This window comes from Pleurodeles waltl, chromosome 10 (assembly GCF_031143425.1).
Source record: "Pleurodeles waltl isolate 20211129_DDA chromosome 10, aPleWal1.hap1.20221129, whole genome shotgun sequence".
Lineage (NCBI taxonomy): Eukaryota > Metazoa > Chordata > Amphibia > Caudata > Salamandridae > Pleurodeles > Pleurodeles waltl.
The window spans coordinates 64515962-64535984 of NC_090449.1; the positions used below are offsets into that span (position 1 = coordinate 64515962).

The window sequence follows — 20023 nt, forward strand, 5'->3', positions numbered from 1 at the left end:
AAAGATATTTGTGTGCACAAATGAGTAGATTCTCTAGGGAGAGGACTTAGTGCTTCGCAGGCATCCATACATGAAAATAATGTTCTCCGTAGGAATGTGTGAACAAGTACAAGCTTGGAGTTGGCCTGAGTTGGGAGGGTTCACAGTTGTAACCATTTTTAAATCCCTGGGTGAGAGGATAATATATATTGGTGCATTCTAACCTTATTATATGGCCATTGTTTGCCACAGTGTTGTCTTGCTGACCTTCGAAAAGGTGACAGTGTTCTGTATTACGCATCAAATATGGCCGTAAAGGGTCATATCGCTTCATCCACATCAGTGCAGTAGGGTCTTCAAGAAAAAAGTTGTACAAAATTCATCTACCATAACTGCCTTAAAAAGATGAGCATGTCCTACTCTAATGGTAGGTGTACAACCTTGAAGTTGATCCAGTGCGCTAGGCAAATGATTTGAAGGTATAGGGCCTGATCTAGAACTTGGCGGACGGGTTACTCCGTCACAACTGTGACGGATATCCCATCAGCCGAAATCTAAATCCCAAAGAAGATAATGGAATTTATATTTCGGCAGATGGGTTATCCGTCACAGTTGTGACTGAGTAACCCGCCTGTGAAGTTTTAAATCAGGGCCATGACGATGATACGAGTTGGAATTAGTTCAGGTTATCTCCCATTCATTTTGTTTGTCTTTGGCTACTTCTAGATAATGAGAACCTGTTGCCTTTTAATGGTTCATCGGCTCTGTTGTTACCCTCTAACTTTCCTTTCAGGCTGGCCCAAGTGTTGCAGAGATGCTGATAGCCCTAGGTCCACGTGAATCCTGCAGACGAATGCAGAGGGCACTGTCCAGCTAGTGTGACAACAGAACAGAACCGGATCCTGTTCAGAACAGGGACCTGTGAAGCTGTGAAAGGATACTGGCAAGGCTGTGGATTGACTACGACGAGCGGCTGATCTTGACCTGGCATTGTGAGCAGAACCCCATAACACAGCTACCTGGATGCAGAAATGGCAAAACATCTTTCAATAACTAGGCCTCCTTGTGTGAAACTAACTCAGAAACAGACAGACAGATAGAATTATCAAAAAGAAAAAAAGAGTAATCCCATTCTGCTCTCCACTTGGTGTTGGATTATCCTGCTCTCCTTTCTTCTCCAAGACCTAACTATCCACTAGTCTTCACTCCTCCCCTGTCTAATGCTCCAGTGCTTGTTTAGTACATCACCAAAGTGTACAACAATTCTCCTGTTGTATCCCCTTCCCCAAAAAGAGACTTGCATCACTGATCTGATCTGATCTGATCTAGCCAACCAACAACCCCTTGTTGAAGGATGCTTGTGTTCAACTAAGACTAGAAGTTGAAATGATGTATACAACTCTAGTTGGTTAATACATGTAATGCTACATTAAATGGCACATCTTTTTCCTTTCTTTTATTTATTTTGTGTTATTATTTAATAATAATAATACTAATAACTTGTTTTTTTTATAAAGTGTTTAATTCTGACCTCCAACTATTTGCGACCTCTGTAAATAATGTGTTATGGAATAAATATCAATTCAAGAGACTTAAGATATTCCAGTTGAATGCATAACACTTTTTATAATGAGATTTACAATGAAAATATTTTATCAACTTAGAAATAAGCCATTTCCTTTGTATGTTGTTTCTAATAAAACGTTCTTACAGCGAATGGGATGGTGCCCCTTTATGGCCACGAGTCCTACAGCAGCACGGTCAACGAGGATTTAAAGGAGGAATTACATTACTGGTAAATAACATAATAGTTTAATTGTAAAGCTCTCACTCACTCGTTGGGGCATCTTAGTGCTCAAATAAAAGATGTTTTATGTTAGGCAACTCATTGGTACTCGGTTTATTGTCTGAGGAAGGATGAAGGACTGAGTACCTTGCCACCTATCCTTGAGCGGATGCTTTAGTCCACTGAGACACTAGATAGATAACTAATCAGGTCATTTTGCCACAGTTTTTTTTTCTACCCATTGATAGCAGTGGTAGTGTTTACAAGGTATCTTTGTCTAGTTTTGCCTAGATGTTAGACTAAGAAGATTAAGCATCAAAGAGTAGGGTTGAGACAATCATCCCAGCACAACTATTTCATAGGTTCGCGCTTTCTCTGGTTTGGAAAACATAATTTGATTCCCGAACAGAAGGTGTAATTCATGGGAGACTTGGTCGACCAGCAGGAAGGGTGCATTGTGAATTTAGCAAATATTCCTTGAAGTGGTTGTCACATAAGACCCAGGGGCACTCAGGTGTGTGCTCTTCCTAGTTCTTATGTTCAAGGATGTGAGAACCATCTCGACAGGACTATAAACCAAATAACCAGGCTGCCAGCAGAACAACCTACATCATAACATGTTGGAGCTGCTAACAGTGTATCTCGCTTTAAAAGCGTCCCCACAGCCCTGATTCAGAGCAACAAACCAAGAACAACCTATTTCACATGGAAGCAGGGAGGAAGAAGATCCCAAAACAAGAAAACTCCATAAAGTGCTCGACACCACAGCGAGAAGTGTTTGCTGATTACATTAGACAAGAACATGGCTGAGTTCTCAATCCCATCTTCAAGGAACATGATTTTCCGGGGTTGACTAGTTGGCTAGTGCTGGCAGTTCACAGTTGTCAGACTTTGTGTCTATTTCCTTAAACAGAGCTCTCTGGGGAATGTCCTGTCAATTTACCGGTGCGGGAAACATCCTGACTGGTTTTTTTTTTTATACGTAGGAACTGATTTTGATATTGGCACATAAGAAATAAGCACTGTGTTATTCCTTTGCTTCCATTTTTGTTTGAATATAAATGTAAAAGTGTGTCTCAAGACTAATTTGCAAAATATCACTAAATTTGCTTGAATTTCTGTTTAGGTTTTTCAACAGACTCATTTAGCACACCTGCTTCAGAATGAGTAAGGGTGCTTTACCTAGAACTCATCATTTCACAGTTCCACTATCACAAGGTATAAATAACTTTAGAGCTGTACCGTGAAGAGCTGTGCGGAGCCCACGCCCTCTGATTAATGCTGTTGTCTTGCTAAATTTCCTACATATTGTTCGGAAATTCTCATAGTTAATGCATAATACATAAAAGATATTGGCATCAGTCATTGGTACTGCACTTCTATTTGCAGGGCGAGGGGTGTAGTTAATACTGGCAATGTTGCAACACTATATTGTGTAAGGATGGTTCTTCGGCGCTATCTTATCAGTCCACGCACATGTAACCACACGCAGTCGTAGATAGGACAGACCTTTTGTGTCCTCATCCTCCCCTCTGAAGAAACACAGGCCCCTCCTACTTTTCTGCTACGAAACCTACCACAGAAGCTCTATTTCCAGGCGCTGCAAGCAGGAAAGAGCAGTGATGGGACAGAGAGAGCAAATAGTTCCCAAGATTAATGCCTGGCATCGCGTGCCAAAGGGTGATGGGAACATGTGGTTACTAAGTGCCAACTACAGAGGAGCACACTGCTGCCATGGGGTCACTGAAGTGTCCCAGGTGACTGCTGACCAGATCATGAACTGACAGGCCTGGTCCCCTCTGAACGAGGATTTAAACCCCAGACCGAGGTCAGCCTATTCGGGCCTCGTCAGTGAGGTGCAGCTTGAGTCATGACACGGTGAGCACAGGACCCACATCTGGGCATATTCTTCACACTTAGGGCGTCACATAGAGGATTACAAAATCGCACAGGACCCACATCTGGGCATATTCATCACACTTAGAGCGTCACACTGAGGGTTACAAAAAGGCATTGGACATCACACAGAGAATAACAAAAAGGCACAGGACTCCCATCTGTGCATAGTCATCACTCTTAGTGCGTCACACTGAGGGTAACAAAAAGGCACGGGACCCCCATCTGGGCATAGTCAGATTTAAGGCATCACAATGAGGATAAAAAAAAATGCACGGGACCCACATCTGGGCATATTCATCACACTTACGGCATCACACAAAGAATAACAAAAAGGCACAGGGCCCCGCATCTGGGAATAGTCAGACTTAGGGCCTCCCACTGAGGATAAAAAATAAAAAAAGCACTGAACCCACATCTGGGCATAGTCATCACATCTAGGGCATCACACAGAGAATAAAATGGCACAGGACCCACATCTGGGCATAGTCATCACACAGGGCGTCACACTGAGGATAAAAAAAGGCTCTGGACCCACATCTGGGCATATTCTTCACACTTTGGGCATCACACAGAGAATAACAAAAAGGCACTGGACCCACATCTGGGCATATTCATTGCACTTAGGGCATTGCATAGAGGGTTACAAAAAGGCACAGAACCCACATCTGGGCATAGTAATCACACATAGGGCGTCACACTGATGGAAAAAAAAAAGGCACTGGACCCACATCTGGCTATAGTCATCACACTTAGGGCATCACACAGAGAATAACAAAAAGGCACTAGACCCACATCTGGGCATATTTATCACACTTAGGGCATCACATAGAGGGTTACAAAAAGGCACAGGCCCACATCTGGGCATATTCATCACACACTGAGGGTTACACAGAGGATTACAAAAAGGCGGTGGGTGGAACCTTTAACCCCAACCTCTGATATTTTCTCAGTCGTATTTCAGTCCGTCATTGTTTATAGTGATAAAGACACAAGGGCCCTCATTACAAACCTGGCGGTCAGTGATAAAGCGGCGGTAATACCGGCAACAGGCTGGCGGTAAAAAAAATGGAATCACGACCATGCCGGAAACCGCCGACACAGACATCCACTTTAACATTCCAACCGCCACGGCGGGAGCAACAAACACCGCAGCGGTAACCGCCAACAGACAGGCGGAAGACAATGTACCACCCACACTATTACAAGGCACCAATCAGCCTGCTTTTCCGGGGCGGTACCAACTCCATCAAAAGCACGGTGGAAACAGTCTTTGGAATGGAAACCACTCACGTCACGATACCCAACGAGGAACCAGGACGCCATTGAGCCCGATCTACAGGTCCTGCCCATGTTGGTCTACCTCATCATCTACAAGGAACATCAAAGACGACGACCACGGTGGGTACCGCACCTAGCACACAGGGGAGGAAAAAGAGAGTGACACACACGCAACACGCAACACCCCCACCCCCCACCCCCAACACCATACACAGAAATACATGCATCAACATTACATATACGCCCCGTAACCCCCTGGAAGAACGCTAGGACCAAATTAAATGATTGTAACAAGTGTAATAATCGAAAAATCAGATGGGCCAAGATAACTTTAAATGATCAGTATATACAAATATTTACAGCAAGTACACAAGTCCGTATACTGTTCCATGAAATGTCCGTGGACCAGTGGTCCCAAAAAGCATGGGCGAAGCCCACACATGACACCTGCCTCAAAACGGAGAGAACACTGCAGGGGCATCAGGTCGAAAAAAACACAGGCACCTCAGGGGGATGGGGGGGGGGGCACCTCAGCCGGATGATGGAACGACGCCACTGCTCCTTGAGGGGGCTCCATGCCCACTGCCTGGTCCTGGGGAGTGTAAAGCCACAGCCTCAAGTCGGTCCACTGCATGGTCCTGGGGGAGTACAAAGCCATAGTCTCTCAAGTGGGTGGTTTGCCCACTGCTTGGTCCTGGGGAGTGCAAAGCCACAGTCTCTCAAGTGGGTGGGTTGCCCACTGCCTGGTCCTGGGAGTACAAAGTCACAGTCTCTCAAGTGGGTGGGTTGCCCACTGCTTGGTCCTGGGGAGTGCAAAGCCACAGTCTCTCAAGTGGGTGGGTTGCCCACTGGTTCTGGAGGGGGCATCGGGCCCAGAGTGCATCATCCTGCCAAGGACTGGGGTAGTGGATGCTGTTCTCCACTGGTTCTGGAGGGGGCTTGATGCCCAGTGATGCTGCACATGGGGTGTGGCAGTTCCCATTCCCTCACCTGGGTGTCTGAGCCACAAGATTTTCAGGGAACAGATAGCATGATACGTCATGGAGGCAGAGACACACTCAACCCTGCGGTGACTTAGCCTGACAACTGCTGGTAGTGCCAGTGCTGGTTATGGTGCCTCATGTAGTGTTTGAAGGGTCCAGGACGTCTCCAGCAGCCTCGGACGGCTGCCCACTGGGGATGCTGATGATGTCCGCTGTAGGGGCACTAGCTGGGCACGTCGCGGGGCAGGTGGTGGTAGTAGCTGCGGCGGTCTCTGCGGCGGAGATGCTGCTGGTGGTGCAGGTGTCTGCACTTGTGGAGGGAGACACCAGGCCATCTCCTGCAGTCTCAGAAGGGTGCCCAATGGGGATGATGCTGGTGGTTGTAGTAGAGGCAGCAGACGTTCAGGTGGTCGTGCAGGTGGCGGTCGTTGCGGCGATGGCCACCGCCGTACAGGTTGCTGGTCTGTCTTGCAGAAGGGGTGACACCAGTCCCTCACCCGGAGACTCCGTGCCCTGAGCTGACTTCCCTTAGCCCTTGTGTCCCCTCCCCACCTTGGAAGTCGCTGCTGGGACCTTGCCACTGTCCTCTTTGGTCCTGGAAGAGGCCTTGCTGGGTGGTTGGTGCAGCTTCTCTCTTCGGCATGCGGGCCCCTTCTTTATCTTGGCAGGTGGCGGTATAGGGTGGTCCTTGGCCTCACTAAGTGGCACACTGGCAGCCCTGATGGGTGCTGCCTTCGATGTTCCCAGACTTGCAGGGACCACACTGGACGAGGATTTTGTGGCTGAGGTGCTGGGCTGGGATCCGGACATCCTGGCCCTAGGGGAAGGACAGGGGGGGGGAGGGTTTTAGGGGGGAGCATCAAGAGAGACTTTGCTTTGAAGTAGGCCTACTTCAAAGGAAAAACTGGGTATAAGAAGGGCACCCAACACCACAGACTTTCAAACACTTCTGGAAACCAAGAGGAACCTCTGCCTGGAGAAGAGCTGAGGAAGAAGAGCTGCCCTGCCTGTGACTGCTTTGTGGATCTATCCTGCAGTTGCTGCTTCTGCCAGAGTAAGAGGGTAAAGACTGGACTTTGTGGGCCTTCCATCTTGTGAAGATCTCCAAGGGCTTGATTTAGAGCTTGCCTCCCGTTGTTTGAAGTCTCAGGGACAGCAAAGACTTCTCTCTGCCAGTACCTGGAGTCTCTGGAGAGACTCCTACTCTGCCCTGTGGTGCCCATCCAGTTCCTGGGACCCTGACAGAAGCTGGCAGCCTAAGAGGAAGAAATCCACGCACAGAATGCTGTGCGGGGAAAAGATTGACGCAACCCCGATCTGCAAGTGGGAAATCGGCGCGCCGCCGGCTTTGCGGCTGAAAATCAACACTCGCCTGTAACGCGACCGAAGAATCGACACACGGAGCTGGAGAAACGACACGCAGCAACGCTGACGGAGGCTGGTGAGATTGAAACCCGCGCTGAGTGGTTTTCGGATCATTGTGCAGCTGGATTTCCGACGCAAACACCACTGGGCGTGTAAAAACAACGCAAGGCCTGCCCGGACCCTAGAGTGCTGACTAGATCGACGCACCGCTCTCTGCGGAGAGAAGAAACGACGCGCCCGACCCGACGAAAGTTACTGTGTGTGTTGATGCAAATACTTTACACCTAGCACTCTGAAGTTAAGCCTACTGCTCGTGCCAAGCTACCAAGGAGGTAAGCAGGGCTTAGCTAAAGGTGATTCTCTTTTACCCTGACTAGAGTGGGGGTCCTTGCTTGGACAGCCAACCTGACTGCCAACCAAAGACCCCATTTCTAACACCCATCAACAGCACTAGAGCAGTGATGTAAAGTGCTGGCATTATCCCTTCCAGATGAAAGAAGTGAAGGTACTGAGTGCCTGCCCATTTCAAGTACTGATGTTTGTTCTCTGTTGAGGGTGTTAACAGTTGTTATCATTCTGCTGAGTGTGTTAACAGTTGTAAACATTTCTGCTGATGGGGTTATTAGTTGTTAACATCTATGCTGGGGGTGTTACCAGTTGTTAACATCTATGTGGGGATGTAAACAGATGTTAACATCTATGCTGAGGGGGTTAACAGTTGTTAACCTCTCTGCTGAGTATGTTAACAGTTGTTAACCTCTCTGCTGAGCGTGTTAGCGGTTGTTAGCATTTCTGCAGATGGGGTTAATAGTTGTTACCATCTATGCTGAGGGTGTTAACAGTTGTTAACATTTCTGCTGAGAGCGTTAACATCTATGCTGAGGGTGTCAACTGCTATTTATTGTAGGTTTTGAAATACTGGGTCAGAGCTGAAGGCGCATAATTAGGATAAAAATAATAGATGTTAACGCCCGGCACATCGAAGGCAGAAGGGTTTTAGCTCCCACCTCACCCCCATGATAAGGGAACAAAGCACCGTCCATGCCTGATTCATGTCCCTGCTTCAGACCTTCACTCTATTTGGGATGCAGCTTTTTCAATCTCATTGGCTGAGCCAATCACAGCATTTGGTCGATGGTGCCGCAAAATTTTATTCAAGATAAGACATGTCCTAGGTAAAAGCAAGAGACAGCCTCTCTGCATTTCCAAGAACTTAAATAGATAGTCCTCAGCTAGCCTAAAACCTCTGTTGCTTTGTATTTGGTGTGCACCCTCAAACCATCTTCAGAGCTTGGGGCTTTGATTGCTCGGGCACTGCTACAATAGGTGAGCCAAGGAAGGTCTTGAGTCTTAATCCAATTTCTTCATTCTTAATGCAAAGAGTGACGGATTTACAGATTTTTCACGCAAGCCAGCAACTACATTGGTTGTGTTGTGCTAGGTGGAAAACACAGTACATAGGCACATCTACTAAGATTGCTGCTGTTATACACTGCACTAGTACACTAGTAGGCTGCCGTGCGCAATGCACACCGCCGCACCATGCGCCATGGGTGCTGCCTAGTGTAGGATGTGTACTTGAAGTGTACCCTTCTAGTACAAATTCCTATGCCTAGACAAATTCAGAAGAGTCTGAGGCACTGGCTGAGTGGTGTGGACATCATCACACATTGAATGCGTGGGTCTGTTGGAAAAATAAAACTTTTCCAATGCAAAATACCTTATGTGCTTGAAAGTAAATATCATTACATTATTTGGAATGGTGCAAACCTTAGTGAAGCTGGGCCCCCCAGACCAAGCACAGAAACCATCTCTGAGAAACGGTCCAACAGTCTCGATCCGTCATCTCTAGCAAGCTACATCCGTGAGTAGGATACATTAAGAGCATAAGTTTTGGGAAATAAATAACTATTTATCAGTTTGTCAAACACTTCCATTGCTCCTTTTTCGTACAAACCCACTAGATGAAATATTTTTTCCAGATGAGTTTGATTGTTAATTTTTCCTGTATTCCCCTAAAGGCTCCCAGAGACCTGAACTCTGCCTCTAGGTTTTGTATTGGAAAATGATGCTTCTGAAATGAAAGCAGATCCACTTTAACTTTCTTCCTCAAAGGCCTACAGTGCTTGAATTCTCATTACATTATCTGGCTAACATTTGTACCAAATAACTACAGAAACAACTGGGATTAGTGCAATTGAATAAACGTCTGTTCACATATTAAAATATAATAATATAACATAGCGTACATATCCACAAGGCAGTTTAACATAACTTACCACCCCCTGGTTTCGCATATTTTCTTGCAAATCACACTTCCATGTCAGTATGTTTGGCCTTTTTAGTGCAAATGCGTTTTCAATACCAAGTAACATACAGGGAGTGCAGAATTATTAGGCAAGTTGTATTTTTGAGGATTAATTTTATTATTGAACAACAACCATGTTCTCAATGAACCCAAAAAACTCATTAATATCAAAGCTGAATATTTTTGGAAGTAGTTTTTAGTTTGTTTTTAGTTTTAGCTATGTTAGGGGGATATCTGTGTGTGCAGGTGACTATTACTGTGCATAATTATTAGGCAACTCAACAAAAAAATATATATACCCATTTCAATTATTTATTATTACCAGTGAAACCAATATAACATCTCAACATTCACAAATATACATTTCTGACATTCAAAAACAAAACAAAAACAAATCAGTGACCAATATAGCCACCTTTCTTTGCAATGACACTCAAAAGCCTGCCATCCAAGGATTCTGTCAGTGTTTTGATCTGTTCACCATCAACATTGCGTGCAGCAGCAACCACAGCCTCCCAGACACTGTTCAGAGAGGTGTACTGTTTTCCCTCCTTGTAAATCTCACATTTGATGATGGACCACAGGTTCTCAATGGGGTTCAGATCAGGTGAACAAGGAGGCCATGTCATTAGATTTCCTTCTTTTATACCCTTTCTTGCCAGCCACGCTGTGGAGTACTTGGACGCGTGTGATGGAGCATTGTCCTGCATGAAAATCATGTTTTTCTTGAAGGATGCAGACTTCTTCCTGTACCACTGCTTGAAGAAGGTGTCTTCCAGGAACTGGCAGTAGGACTGGGAGTTGAGCTTGACTCCATCCTCAACCCGAAAAGGCCCCACAAGCTCATCTTTGATGATACCAGCCCAAACCAGTACTCCACCTCCACCTTGCTGGCGTCTGAGTCGGACTGGAGCTCTCTGCCCTTTACCAATCCAGCCACGGGCCCATCCATCTGGCCCATCAAGACTCACTCTCATTTCATCAGTCCATAAAACCTTAGAAAAATCAGTCTTGAGATATTTCTTGGCCCAGTCTTGACGTTTCAGCTTGTGTGTCTTGTTCAGTGGTGGTCGTCTTTCAGCCTTTCTTACCTTGGCCATGTCTCTGAGTATTGCACACCTTGTGCTTTTGGGCACTCCAGTGATGTTGCAGCTCTGAAATATGGCCAAACTGGTGGCAAGTGGCATTGTGGCAGCTGCACGCTTGACTTTTCTCAGTTCATGGGCAGTTATTTTGCGCCTTGGTTTTTCCACACGCTTCTTGCGACCCTGTTGACTATTTTGAATGAAACGCTTGATTGTTCGATGATCACGCTTCAGAAGCTTTGCAATTTTAAGAGTGCTGCATCCCTCTGCCAGATATCTCACTATTTTTGACTTTTCTGAGCCTGTCAAGTCCTTCTTTTGACCCATTTTGCCAAAGGAAAGGAAGTTGCCTAATAATTATGCACACCTGATATAGGGTGTTGATGTCATTAGACCACACCCCTTCTCATTACAGAGATGCACATCACCTAATATGCTTAATTGGTAGTAGGCTTTCGAGCCTATACAGCTTGGAGTAAGACAACATGCATAAAGAGGATGATGTGGTCAAAATACTCATTTGCCTAATAATTCTGCACTCCCTGTAATGTAGGATCTGGTGTAAATCTCAGATTAGTCATGCCAAGGCAATTCTTTGTTAAAAACAATAAATGTGTAAATTTTTTCCAGGGGGAAATACCCCAAACCTCATTGGTATATGGGTATGGAAACGTTAGCCATTGCCTAATTTGCGCTAGTGTTTGCTTGTGCTTGGCACTGCCACTTATTTCTTAACACTGGCACATTATTATGCCAGTCTACCAAATGGTGGCGCTGTCTGTATTTTATTCCATAGTACACATAAGCAGATTGTTTAACAGTGTAAAACGTCCAGGTGATTGTAATAGATTCCAGTGGACCTGGAATAGACTGAATTGTCACATATGTAGGAGTATGATGGATAATAGGTAGCATTAGTGCATCAATCAATCAACTCGGATTTGTAGAGTATGGCTACTCACCCAGAGGGCATCCTGGCACTGGGTTCTTACTGGGCTCAATCTAAAATCTATGTCTTGACTCCCTTTCTGAATGTTTGCAGGGAGGATGCTGTTTGGAGTTGGAGGGAGAGATGGCTCCAGCACTTGGCGGCGAGGTAGGACAAGGGTCGTCCTCCACTGCAGCTTCGGCGGATGCAGGGAGTGTGAGCGAGGGAAGTGGAACGCAGGTGTCTGGATGGTTGGTGGAATTTCAGGAAGTGGTTGATATATGCTGGTCCTATGTCTTGGAGGGCCTTGAAGGTGTGTGTCAGCATCTTGGAATGGCATCTTTTCTGGATGGGGAGCCAGTGGAGGTTCATGAGGCAGGGTGTGATGTGGGTCCATTTGGGGAGGTTGAGGATGAGCCTAACAGCTGCGTCCTAGATCGTCTGGAGTCTCTTCAGGAGTTGGGTGGTGATTCCTGTGTGGAGTGTGTTGCTGTAATCCAACTGGCTTGTAACTAGGGCCTGACGGTTTTCCTGGTGTTGATGGCGAGCCATCTGAATATCTTATGGAGCATGTGGAGGGGGTAGAAGCAAGCAGAGGGGACTGCATAGATCTGGCTTTTCACAGAGAGTTTGCTGTTGAGTATGATGCTGAGGTTGCGGGCATGGTCTGCCGGTTTGGGACTGAGTTCAGCGGGCCACCAGGTGTCGTTCCATGGAGAGGTGTTGATCCCAAATATCATCACTTCTGTCTTGTCTGTGTTGAGCTTCAGGCAGTTGGTCTTCATTCAGTCGGCGACACTCGTCATGCAGTTATGCAAGTTGGTCCTAGTGGTTGTGGGATCTTCTGAGAGCAAGAGGATGAGTTGAGTGTTGTCTGTGTAGCATATGATGTTGAGGTCATGGGTTCTGATGATGTTCGTCCTGTGAGGAATGATACGATCCATTTGAGGGCATCTCCTTTGATCTTGAAGTGGTGGAGTCTCTTGATAAGCGTGTGGTGGGATACGTTGTTGAACACTGCTGAGAGGTCGAGGAGGATCAGGGTCGCTGTTTCTCCTTGATGGAGGAGGATTCTGATTTTATCTGTGGCAGCAATCAGGGCGGTCTCAGTGTTGTGGTTGACATGGAAGTCAGATTGGTAGGGGTCCAGCAGGTTGTTTATTTCCAGGTGCTTGGTGAGTTGGCGGTTAATGGCCTTCTCAAGGGCTCTGGTGGGGAAGGGAAGCAGAGAGATGCGTTGGTAGGTTTTGAGTTTGCTAGGGTCTGGGGAGGGTTTCTTGAGGAGGGGCCTGACCTAGGTGTGCGTCCATACATCAGGGAAGGTCGCCATGGTGATGTATTCGTTGAGAATGGTGGTGAGTTTGCCACTGATTTCCTTACTCCCAAGGTTGAAGAAGTGAAGGGTGGTAGAGGTTTGTGGAGGCTCCTGAGTGGATGGAATTTATGGTGGCTGTGGTGTCCTGGGTGGTAAGATGCTTCCATGCGGTGAGCGGATAGTTGTGCGTGTGCTGTCTGTAGGTGTGAGGAGGTTGTAGAGGTCAGTGGGTTGGGGTTCGAAATTTGTGTAGGTGGTGGATATTTTGTTGTGGAAGTGGTCTGCTAGGGAGTTGCAAAATTCCTGAGAAGGGTTAATTATGTTTTAGTGTCAGGCATACAAAGTCTCCGACAATGCTGAAGATGTTGTGGTTGGAACTTGATTCAATACGGTCTGCCAGGGCACTTCATTTGTTATCTTTTAGACATTGGTGGTACACGTTGATTTGAAGGTGGCTCGATCTGTGGAATCTCTGCTGGTGTGCCATCTTCTGTCAAGCTTTTTGCCATTGCGCTTCATTGTTCTGAGTTCTGGTGTATGCTAAGTAGCTTGTTTTGTGGATCTGCTGGTCCTGGTTGGGTTGATGGGGGCAAATCTATTGGGGCAGTTGATGATCCAGGCGGAGAAGTTCTGGATGATGTGGTTAAGACAGCACGCCAAGATAGCACATCTGTTTAGCAGTGCTGAAAAAGAGAGCGTGTTGTGAAAGCTGCTGTGGCTCCCTGAGAAATATGTTAGGCCCTGACACTTTTTTTGTTTAACAAATAAACCACTGACCTCAGCGTGTGATATGATCCCACCTCAATGCTTGGTTTTCAGAGACCTCTGTTCTTGCCTGAGGCCGTGGTTGTGGACCCCAATGAATGGCATGTGAGTCCTATAGTTTCTGGCATGTGAAGCTCTGGATCCGTAGCACGCTGAGAACTCATTCCCTGCTATGAAGGGGGTGGGGCGGCGAGCCCTTGGAGAAGACCCCAGTCCCTTGTATGCAGACACTTCCCGACAAAGGAAAGCCTCAGCCTTTATTTTGTGGATGACAGAGTCCTCTGCATGGTGAGGTTACCAGCAGGTCCTGGTATGTGGAGCCTCTATTCATGTCAAGGGGAAGCTTCAGCCCCTAGTACTTAAGACCCCTCTGTCTCTACCTTGATACCCTAGGTCTGTCACTGAGGCATCTACGTACCAGGAGTCCCTGTATGTACAGGCCTCAGAGTGGAAGTGCCAGGGTGTCAAATTATTGGCCTGATTCACACTAAACCATCAAATGCCCACAACCTAACCCTTGGAAAGCATTGCATTCAGGGCAATTCGACTGAGACTCTAGGACTGACAGGGAGTGAAAGAGTGGAAAGGGGGCTGAGGAGAGAGGCCAGTAAGCAAGAGAGAAGGGATAAAAGAGAGCAAGAAAAAGAGAGAAGAGGTAGGTGAGAGGAAGAGGAGGAAGAGAAATATAAGGAACAAAAGAAGCAAATGTATATTTTGTAATTATTTGCCACAGGTTAGTAGTCGCATGCCTAGACTGCGGATATGTTATTCCTTGTCAGTGTATCAATATGTATAAAAGAATCCATATAAATGTGCTGTGAAATTTCCCAAGTCCATATAGTTTCTGTTAAATCTTGAATTTTAGGCCCCATAAATCATTCATGTTTTACATGATGGCGGATGATTACAGGAAGCTGCCTTATGGCACCACCACAGTTGGCGGCCAGAGGGCCACAAACAAATATAAATGGGCTAAACAAGGGCCCTGTTGCCAGAGGCAAGGGAGCACCCAATTGGCTGATGACTTTTTTTGGGGGGCTCCGAAAATTCTACCCTCCTGTTCTTCAAGTGTAACACCAAAGACGCTTCAGCCAGAGGAACTGGCTGCTCCCAGCTATTTCCTTTGGGACCGAAGTCTTGCAGGGCCAGGAGATCCTTTTGTTAAAAAAAAGCCAAGTCAAAGTATACAAGGCCGTTTCCAATATTCCAAAAAGCGCTTCCCCTACACAGGTCAGTCTGGAGTTTGGCCTAACAAACCAGGTCTTTCAGTGTAAGGGACCCTTTCTCAAAGCATCTTGGAGGCTACGGGCCGCGGAGAATACTTGCATAATTTATTCTTGCTGGCAAGAGGTGCAGGGTCAACAAACCAGCAATAAAAAAGGAACCTGGGGAAGCTACCAAAATCGGCATGGGGAAGTCGGCTTTTAAAGGATCAGTTAATATCTCTGTTCGCTCCCCATCGCTTATTACAGACAAGTCCCTATTGGCCAAAAGATTGTATGCCTGGCAGCGCTGGGGTCTTATTCGACTCTGTCCCCACAAGGATATCTCGCAGAACATTTTTCCATTGATGTAAAACATCAGTTTTTGCTATATCGAATGGGGTTCTTTGATACCAAAGACGCACGCCCCTCTTGGAAGAAACAGTATCCTGACCAAACTTGCTGTTAATGTGGTCATAACCGAGAGACTTTGTTGCGCGGCCTTTGTACCCGCCCGTCTCTTGGCCTGTTAAGAAGAATTTTGTTAAAACAGCACTTTTTTATTACATAATATCTGTTCTAGTAGACTAGCTGTAATACGTTGGCTGCTGCAGGGGGGTGAAGTTCTTACGGCTGCTTCTTAAGAAGCTGGCTATGGTTGGTTCGTGGTAACCGCCTGAGAAGCAGCAACCAAATTGCAGAATACCTTGGCGGGTGATTTGACCTCAGTCCTTATTTTTTGTATTAGGAAAATGACAGGTCATGACATGGGTTACATTACAGGCAGTATCAACTTCTAAGTAAGCAGTTTTCAAAACTAATTAGATGATATGGCATACGACTGTTTCTTCTTTCACCCGAGTTTGAATAGGAAGGTGTATTATTGGCCGTTTTGGGACAAGGGTCTTTAATTTGTATTGGTAAAAAAAATGTTTTTTGCCCTCACTGTTTTTATGTATTTTTATGCACTAATTTTAGATTTTTGTAGTTGGTTCTATCCGCCCAGTATTTGCGTTTTATGTATGTATTATATTGCAATGTTTTTGTTAATCGAGCAATAAATATTATATCTATCTATCTATAGTCATATTGTTTGCTTTGTTTAAAATAACCTCACTATCTGAGCACATTTTAAATGGCTCCTTTAGGAAGAAGTGGCTTCATACAATTTTTCCAACTTGGAGTGAGGATCTGTGGTTACAAGACTGTATAAGAAGTTCAGAAGCAACGTCAGAAAAAAGTTTTCACTGACATGGAAATTAAGGCATTAAGCAAAAAATATCCAGTAGAAACAGTGACAAGAAGAAGAAAATGGCGAATGAAATAAATTTGTAAAAAGCTCTAGAGCGACACAGGATGAGAGCATTAGTGAGTAAACTGCAGTAAATCTGTAGAACATGTCAGGTAACAAACAGACATCTTAAGTTTATTTTTAATTTAATAGTAATTAAACTGTGATTTGTAACTCTTCACCGTTTTTTAAAAATAATTATTTGTTCAGTAAATTTGCTCATAAATTTTTTGTGTGTAGTTTAATAAGTCTTGATGGTGAAAACAAACATTTTGAGTTGTGATTTGGCCTTACAAATATGTATATTTCAAATGACACTCTACAAGAGCTGCCAAGTAGTCGCATGTCATCTGGGACACTTTCGTCCTATTTTATTTTTTTTTAAATCCAAAACTACTATGCATTGTGGAAACTGTAGTTGTATTTTCCCAGTTACAAATAATAACTTGTTTTTCATACCGCACATGATGCTATTTTAAGTGCTGTAAATAACAGATGTTATTATTATCCTGTTTATGATATGCTGACCTTGGAAAGATGGAAGGCTCAGCCTGCCTTGTTGGTGTTGAAACTCGTAACCTTCAGGATGCAGCAACAGTTTTTCATCAGTGAACACTCAGCCCTCATCCATCCTGTCCACTGACCCTGAATGTCTTATTCTACTATTGACTAAAACCGTAAGATTGGCAGAAAGTGCTTCTTTTTTACATGGACCACTTGGCTGCCATCTGTGAGGTACCACAACTCGTAGATGTTCATCAGATTAGGCAGCGGACGTGGAACTAGAGCTTTTACAAAATAATTAATATAAAGTGCAACAAGAAATGGCAAAATGGTATTGAAATACTGTAAACAAGAAAATAGAGTTTTCCACAGAGGCCCTGATTATGAGTTAGGTTTAGTGGCAATTACCGCAACCAGGGTAAATAGCATGTGACTTTAACGAATCATCTGATCACGAATTAAAAACTGTATTTGTTATTTGGCCCATGTGCAAAATGCTGTATGCGTGTGGTTCACATTCTCTATTTCATACATGTGCTACTTAACGCGTGCAATATTTACCACATCCGAAAAATAATGCATGTGGTGAATAACACTCAATTGCAGATATGAGAGGTCATTAAAGCAGTGAAAATACGACCTTAAAATAACTCCAGTCAAAAGCAGGCAGTAAAAATTCCTGAAGTCGTAGGACATGAAAGTAAAGCTGTAAAACAGTACGAAAACCATGACCAACACAATAATGTAAAAGACAGAGAGTGCATGCACTGTTTGAGCCGGAAAAAAAAAAAAGTCACCCACACCTGCTCACAGGGAGAGACCCACATAAACAGCCACGAAGAGGTGAAGCTATCGCAGGTTGACTGGAGCAGATCACACTTCCATTATGCAGTACACCACCACGGATGAGCCCTGCTAGGCCACTCCATCATGCTATGCCAGATCAATGTTCTGCTACAACAATCATACAGCATAAGGATGGAAACCAGGGCACCAATCCATGATCCCACATTGCGCAGCAACATAGGGGAGGCAGGATAGCACAGTAAGGGTTGAACCCATAAGCACAAGCCAGTTTGAGATCCAGAGGATACACAGGCTCCATATGGGCACCATACAAAATGTATTTTCATCATTACTGATGCCCTGGAGCCCAAGATAGGGATCTACTGCCATCACCTCTGCCTGAAAATGTTATTAGTGCTAGAATTCTTTACAACAGGCATCAGACAGTAGCATTGGTGTGTACCATTTCTGGGAAATACTCTGCTAAGTGATGGGTGTTTTATGGAAAGCGAGTGAGCAGCATATACAGTACCCCTCGGACACTTGCACAGCTAATGCCAGAAAAGCAAACATCTATTCAACATCAGGATTTCCTGACTTCCTATGGCCAGTTGACTGCACTCATGTAGACCTGGTGGCCTCACACAGAAGGAAGAAGTGTGCTGAAACCGTAAAATGAAGGATACTATTTATGTGGAAATGCTGTGTGATGTGGATCTGTGTACACTGACCTGCTGTGTTAGGTGCTGTGGAAGAAACCACAATACCATGAAGCTGATGAGAAGCAAGATTACTCATACTGTTGTAACACTTCATCCTTAAGGTACTGAGCAGACAAATCATCCCTCCATCATCAAGATTACAGTGCATTATGAATGTTGTAGTCCAATCTCAATACATATCCGCAAGGCCATTAGACTTATTAGCCCCTATGGCGTGACATACATGGATCAATGTGAATATATGCAACAAAACTGCATCAGTTGCTCTAACACAATCATGATGATTCTCAACCAAAGCAACTTTTCAAAAACCACATATACTTCCATTACACCTCTCGTGTCTTACCATGGATTTCACCATCCTAGACAATCTTTCATATATTCCACTCCAGACATGTTGAGGATGGTCTTAAGTTTTTCTTCCCACAACTTGAGGGTGATACCTGCCACCAGTTGCAAAGCAACTCACTTAAGAACCTAGAATGTCAAGGCTTGGAATCCATTTTTAATGTTAACATGATGTGGATATTTTGATTTGGAATTGATTTTGACCATTATCTCCTTCCACAGTCATGTTTTTGTTTGCTTTTGGTGGTATCCTCAGCATGAGAAGGCACATTAGGTGTCTTACCACCTCCTAGACTAGGACCTCCAGCTCAGGATCCATCAAATTGTACTTCTTTTCCCTCCCTCGGTCATGATGGAAGAGTCTGGCAGGTTTCTGCTTGTGATGACTGAGTGATATCAGAGGATGGCAGTGGATTCTTGTTTTAAAGTGATTTGTCCATGCAAGATGAAGGCCTGCACACTCCCACACAGGAAGGAGTTGTTGGTGTGCTTTCTGAGTGCCCTAAGGTCTTTTTGTGTATTGCTCTGGTTGTTTTTGTCTTTGTTGTTCATGGATTATGTTCCTGGCTTCAGGTATTTCCAGTATCTGAAAATAGACACTTCCTGATGTTTTGTGCATGTGCTATTTATCGGGGAGGATATTTACACATACGCTAAGTTTTCACATTCAGTATTTAAAATGTGGTAAATAACAATTCTGCGGTACACAGTAAAAACTCACAATCAGGCCTTGATAATGAGTTTGATGATAAATATCACCAAACTTGCACATATGGTGAATACTGATACTACAGTGTTCAGTGAATGATATTTTATTTATTGTTAAACAGCCGGACGACACTAAGGCACTCGTTATGATGGAGGAGGAGCATAATCCATGTGGGATAGGCCCCTGACTTATTCCAAGGTGCCTGGTTTTATTGGGTGTGAATCTGCAAAAACCACAGTGACCATAGAGCTGAAGAAAGGAGCACAACCTCAGCCTTTTCCAATCTCAACCTACTGTTACAACACACAGGAGCATACAATATTTCCTCCAGCCAAGTCAGAGCACGACCTGTCCACCCATTCCCTCCAGATGCACAAAACCCCCGACACGTATTGCACCATAGCCACAGCTCAGATTAAACGCCGGCTGACAGCATGGTGACAGATGGTAAATGTGAGAGGAAATGTTCCCTGAATTGGAGATGACAAGCACAAAAGTACCCAGTAATTCCAGATCTGCACTGTATTCCCTATTCTGTGGAAGGTATATTATAATGACCAGATTTTGACAGGGTGAAACTTCAGTAATCTGTAATTCTGTCCCACGTATCTCCTGTCAACCATCTGCTGCCCTTGCAAAGAGTCCCTGGGTAGAAGGAAACACTAAGCTTCCTTTTCTTGTCTGTTGATGGGACAAGGTGCGGAGATAAGCTGCTAAGTGCCTACGGAAAGGAGGTTGCAAGAGGCTTGCTGTTATGTTTTGTCTTCTGT

General features: G+C 44.9%; 1 protein-coding gene across 1 annotated transcript in view; it reads left to right on the top strand.

The window, feature by feature from the left end:
- EARS2 (glutamyl-tRNA synthetase 2, mitochondrial) overlaps positions 1-1861 on the top strand; it is a 37066-nt gene extending 35205 nt beyond the window's left edge. The window contains exon 9 of the mRNA XM_069209668.1: positions 773-1861. Within this exon, the coding sequence (XP_069065769.1) occupies positions 773-856 (84 nt within the window). The 3' untranslated portion in view covers positions 857-1861. The remainder of the gene's footprint in view (positions 1-772) is intronic.
- Positions 1862-20023: the final 18162 nt, after the last annotated feature.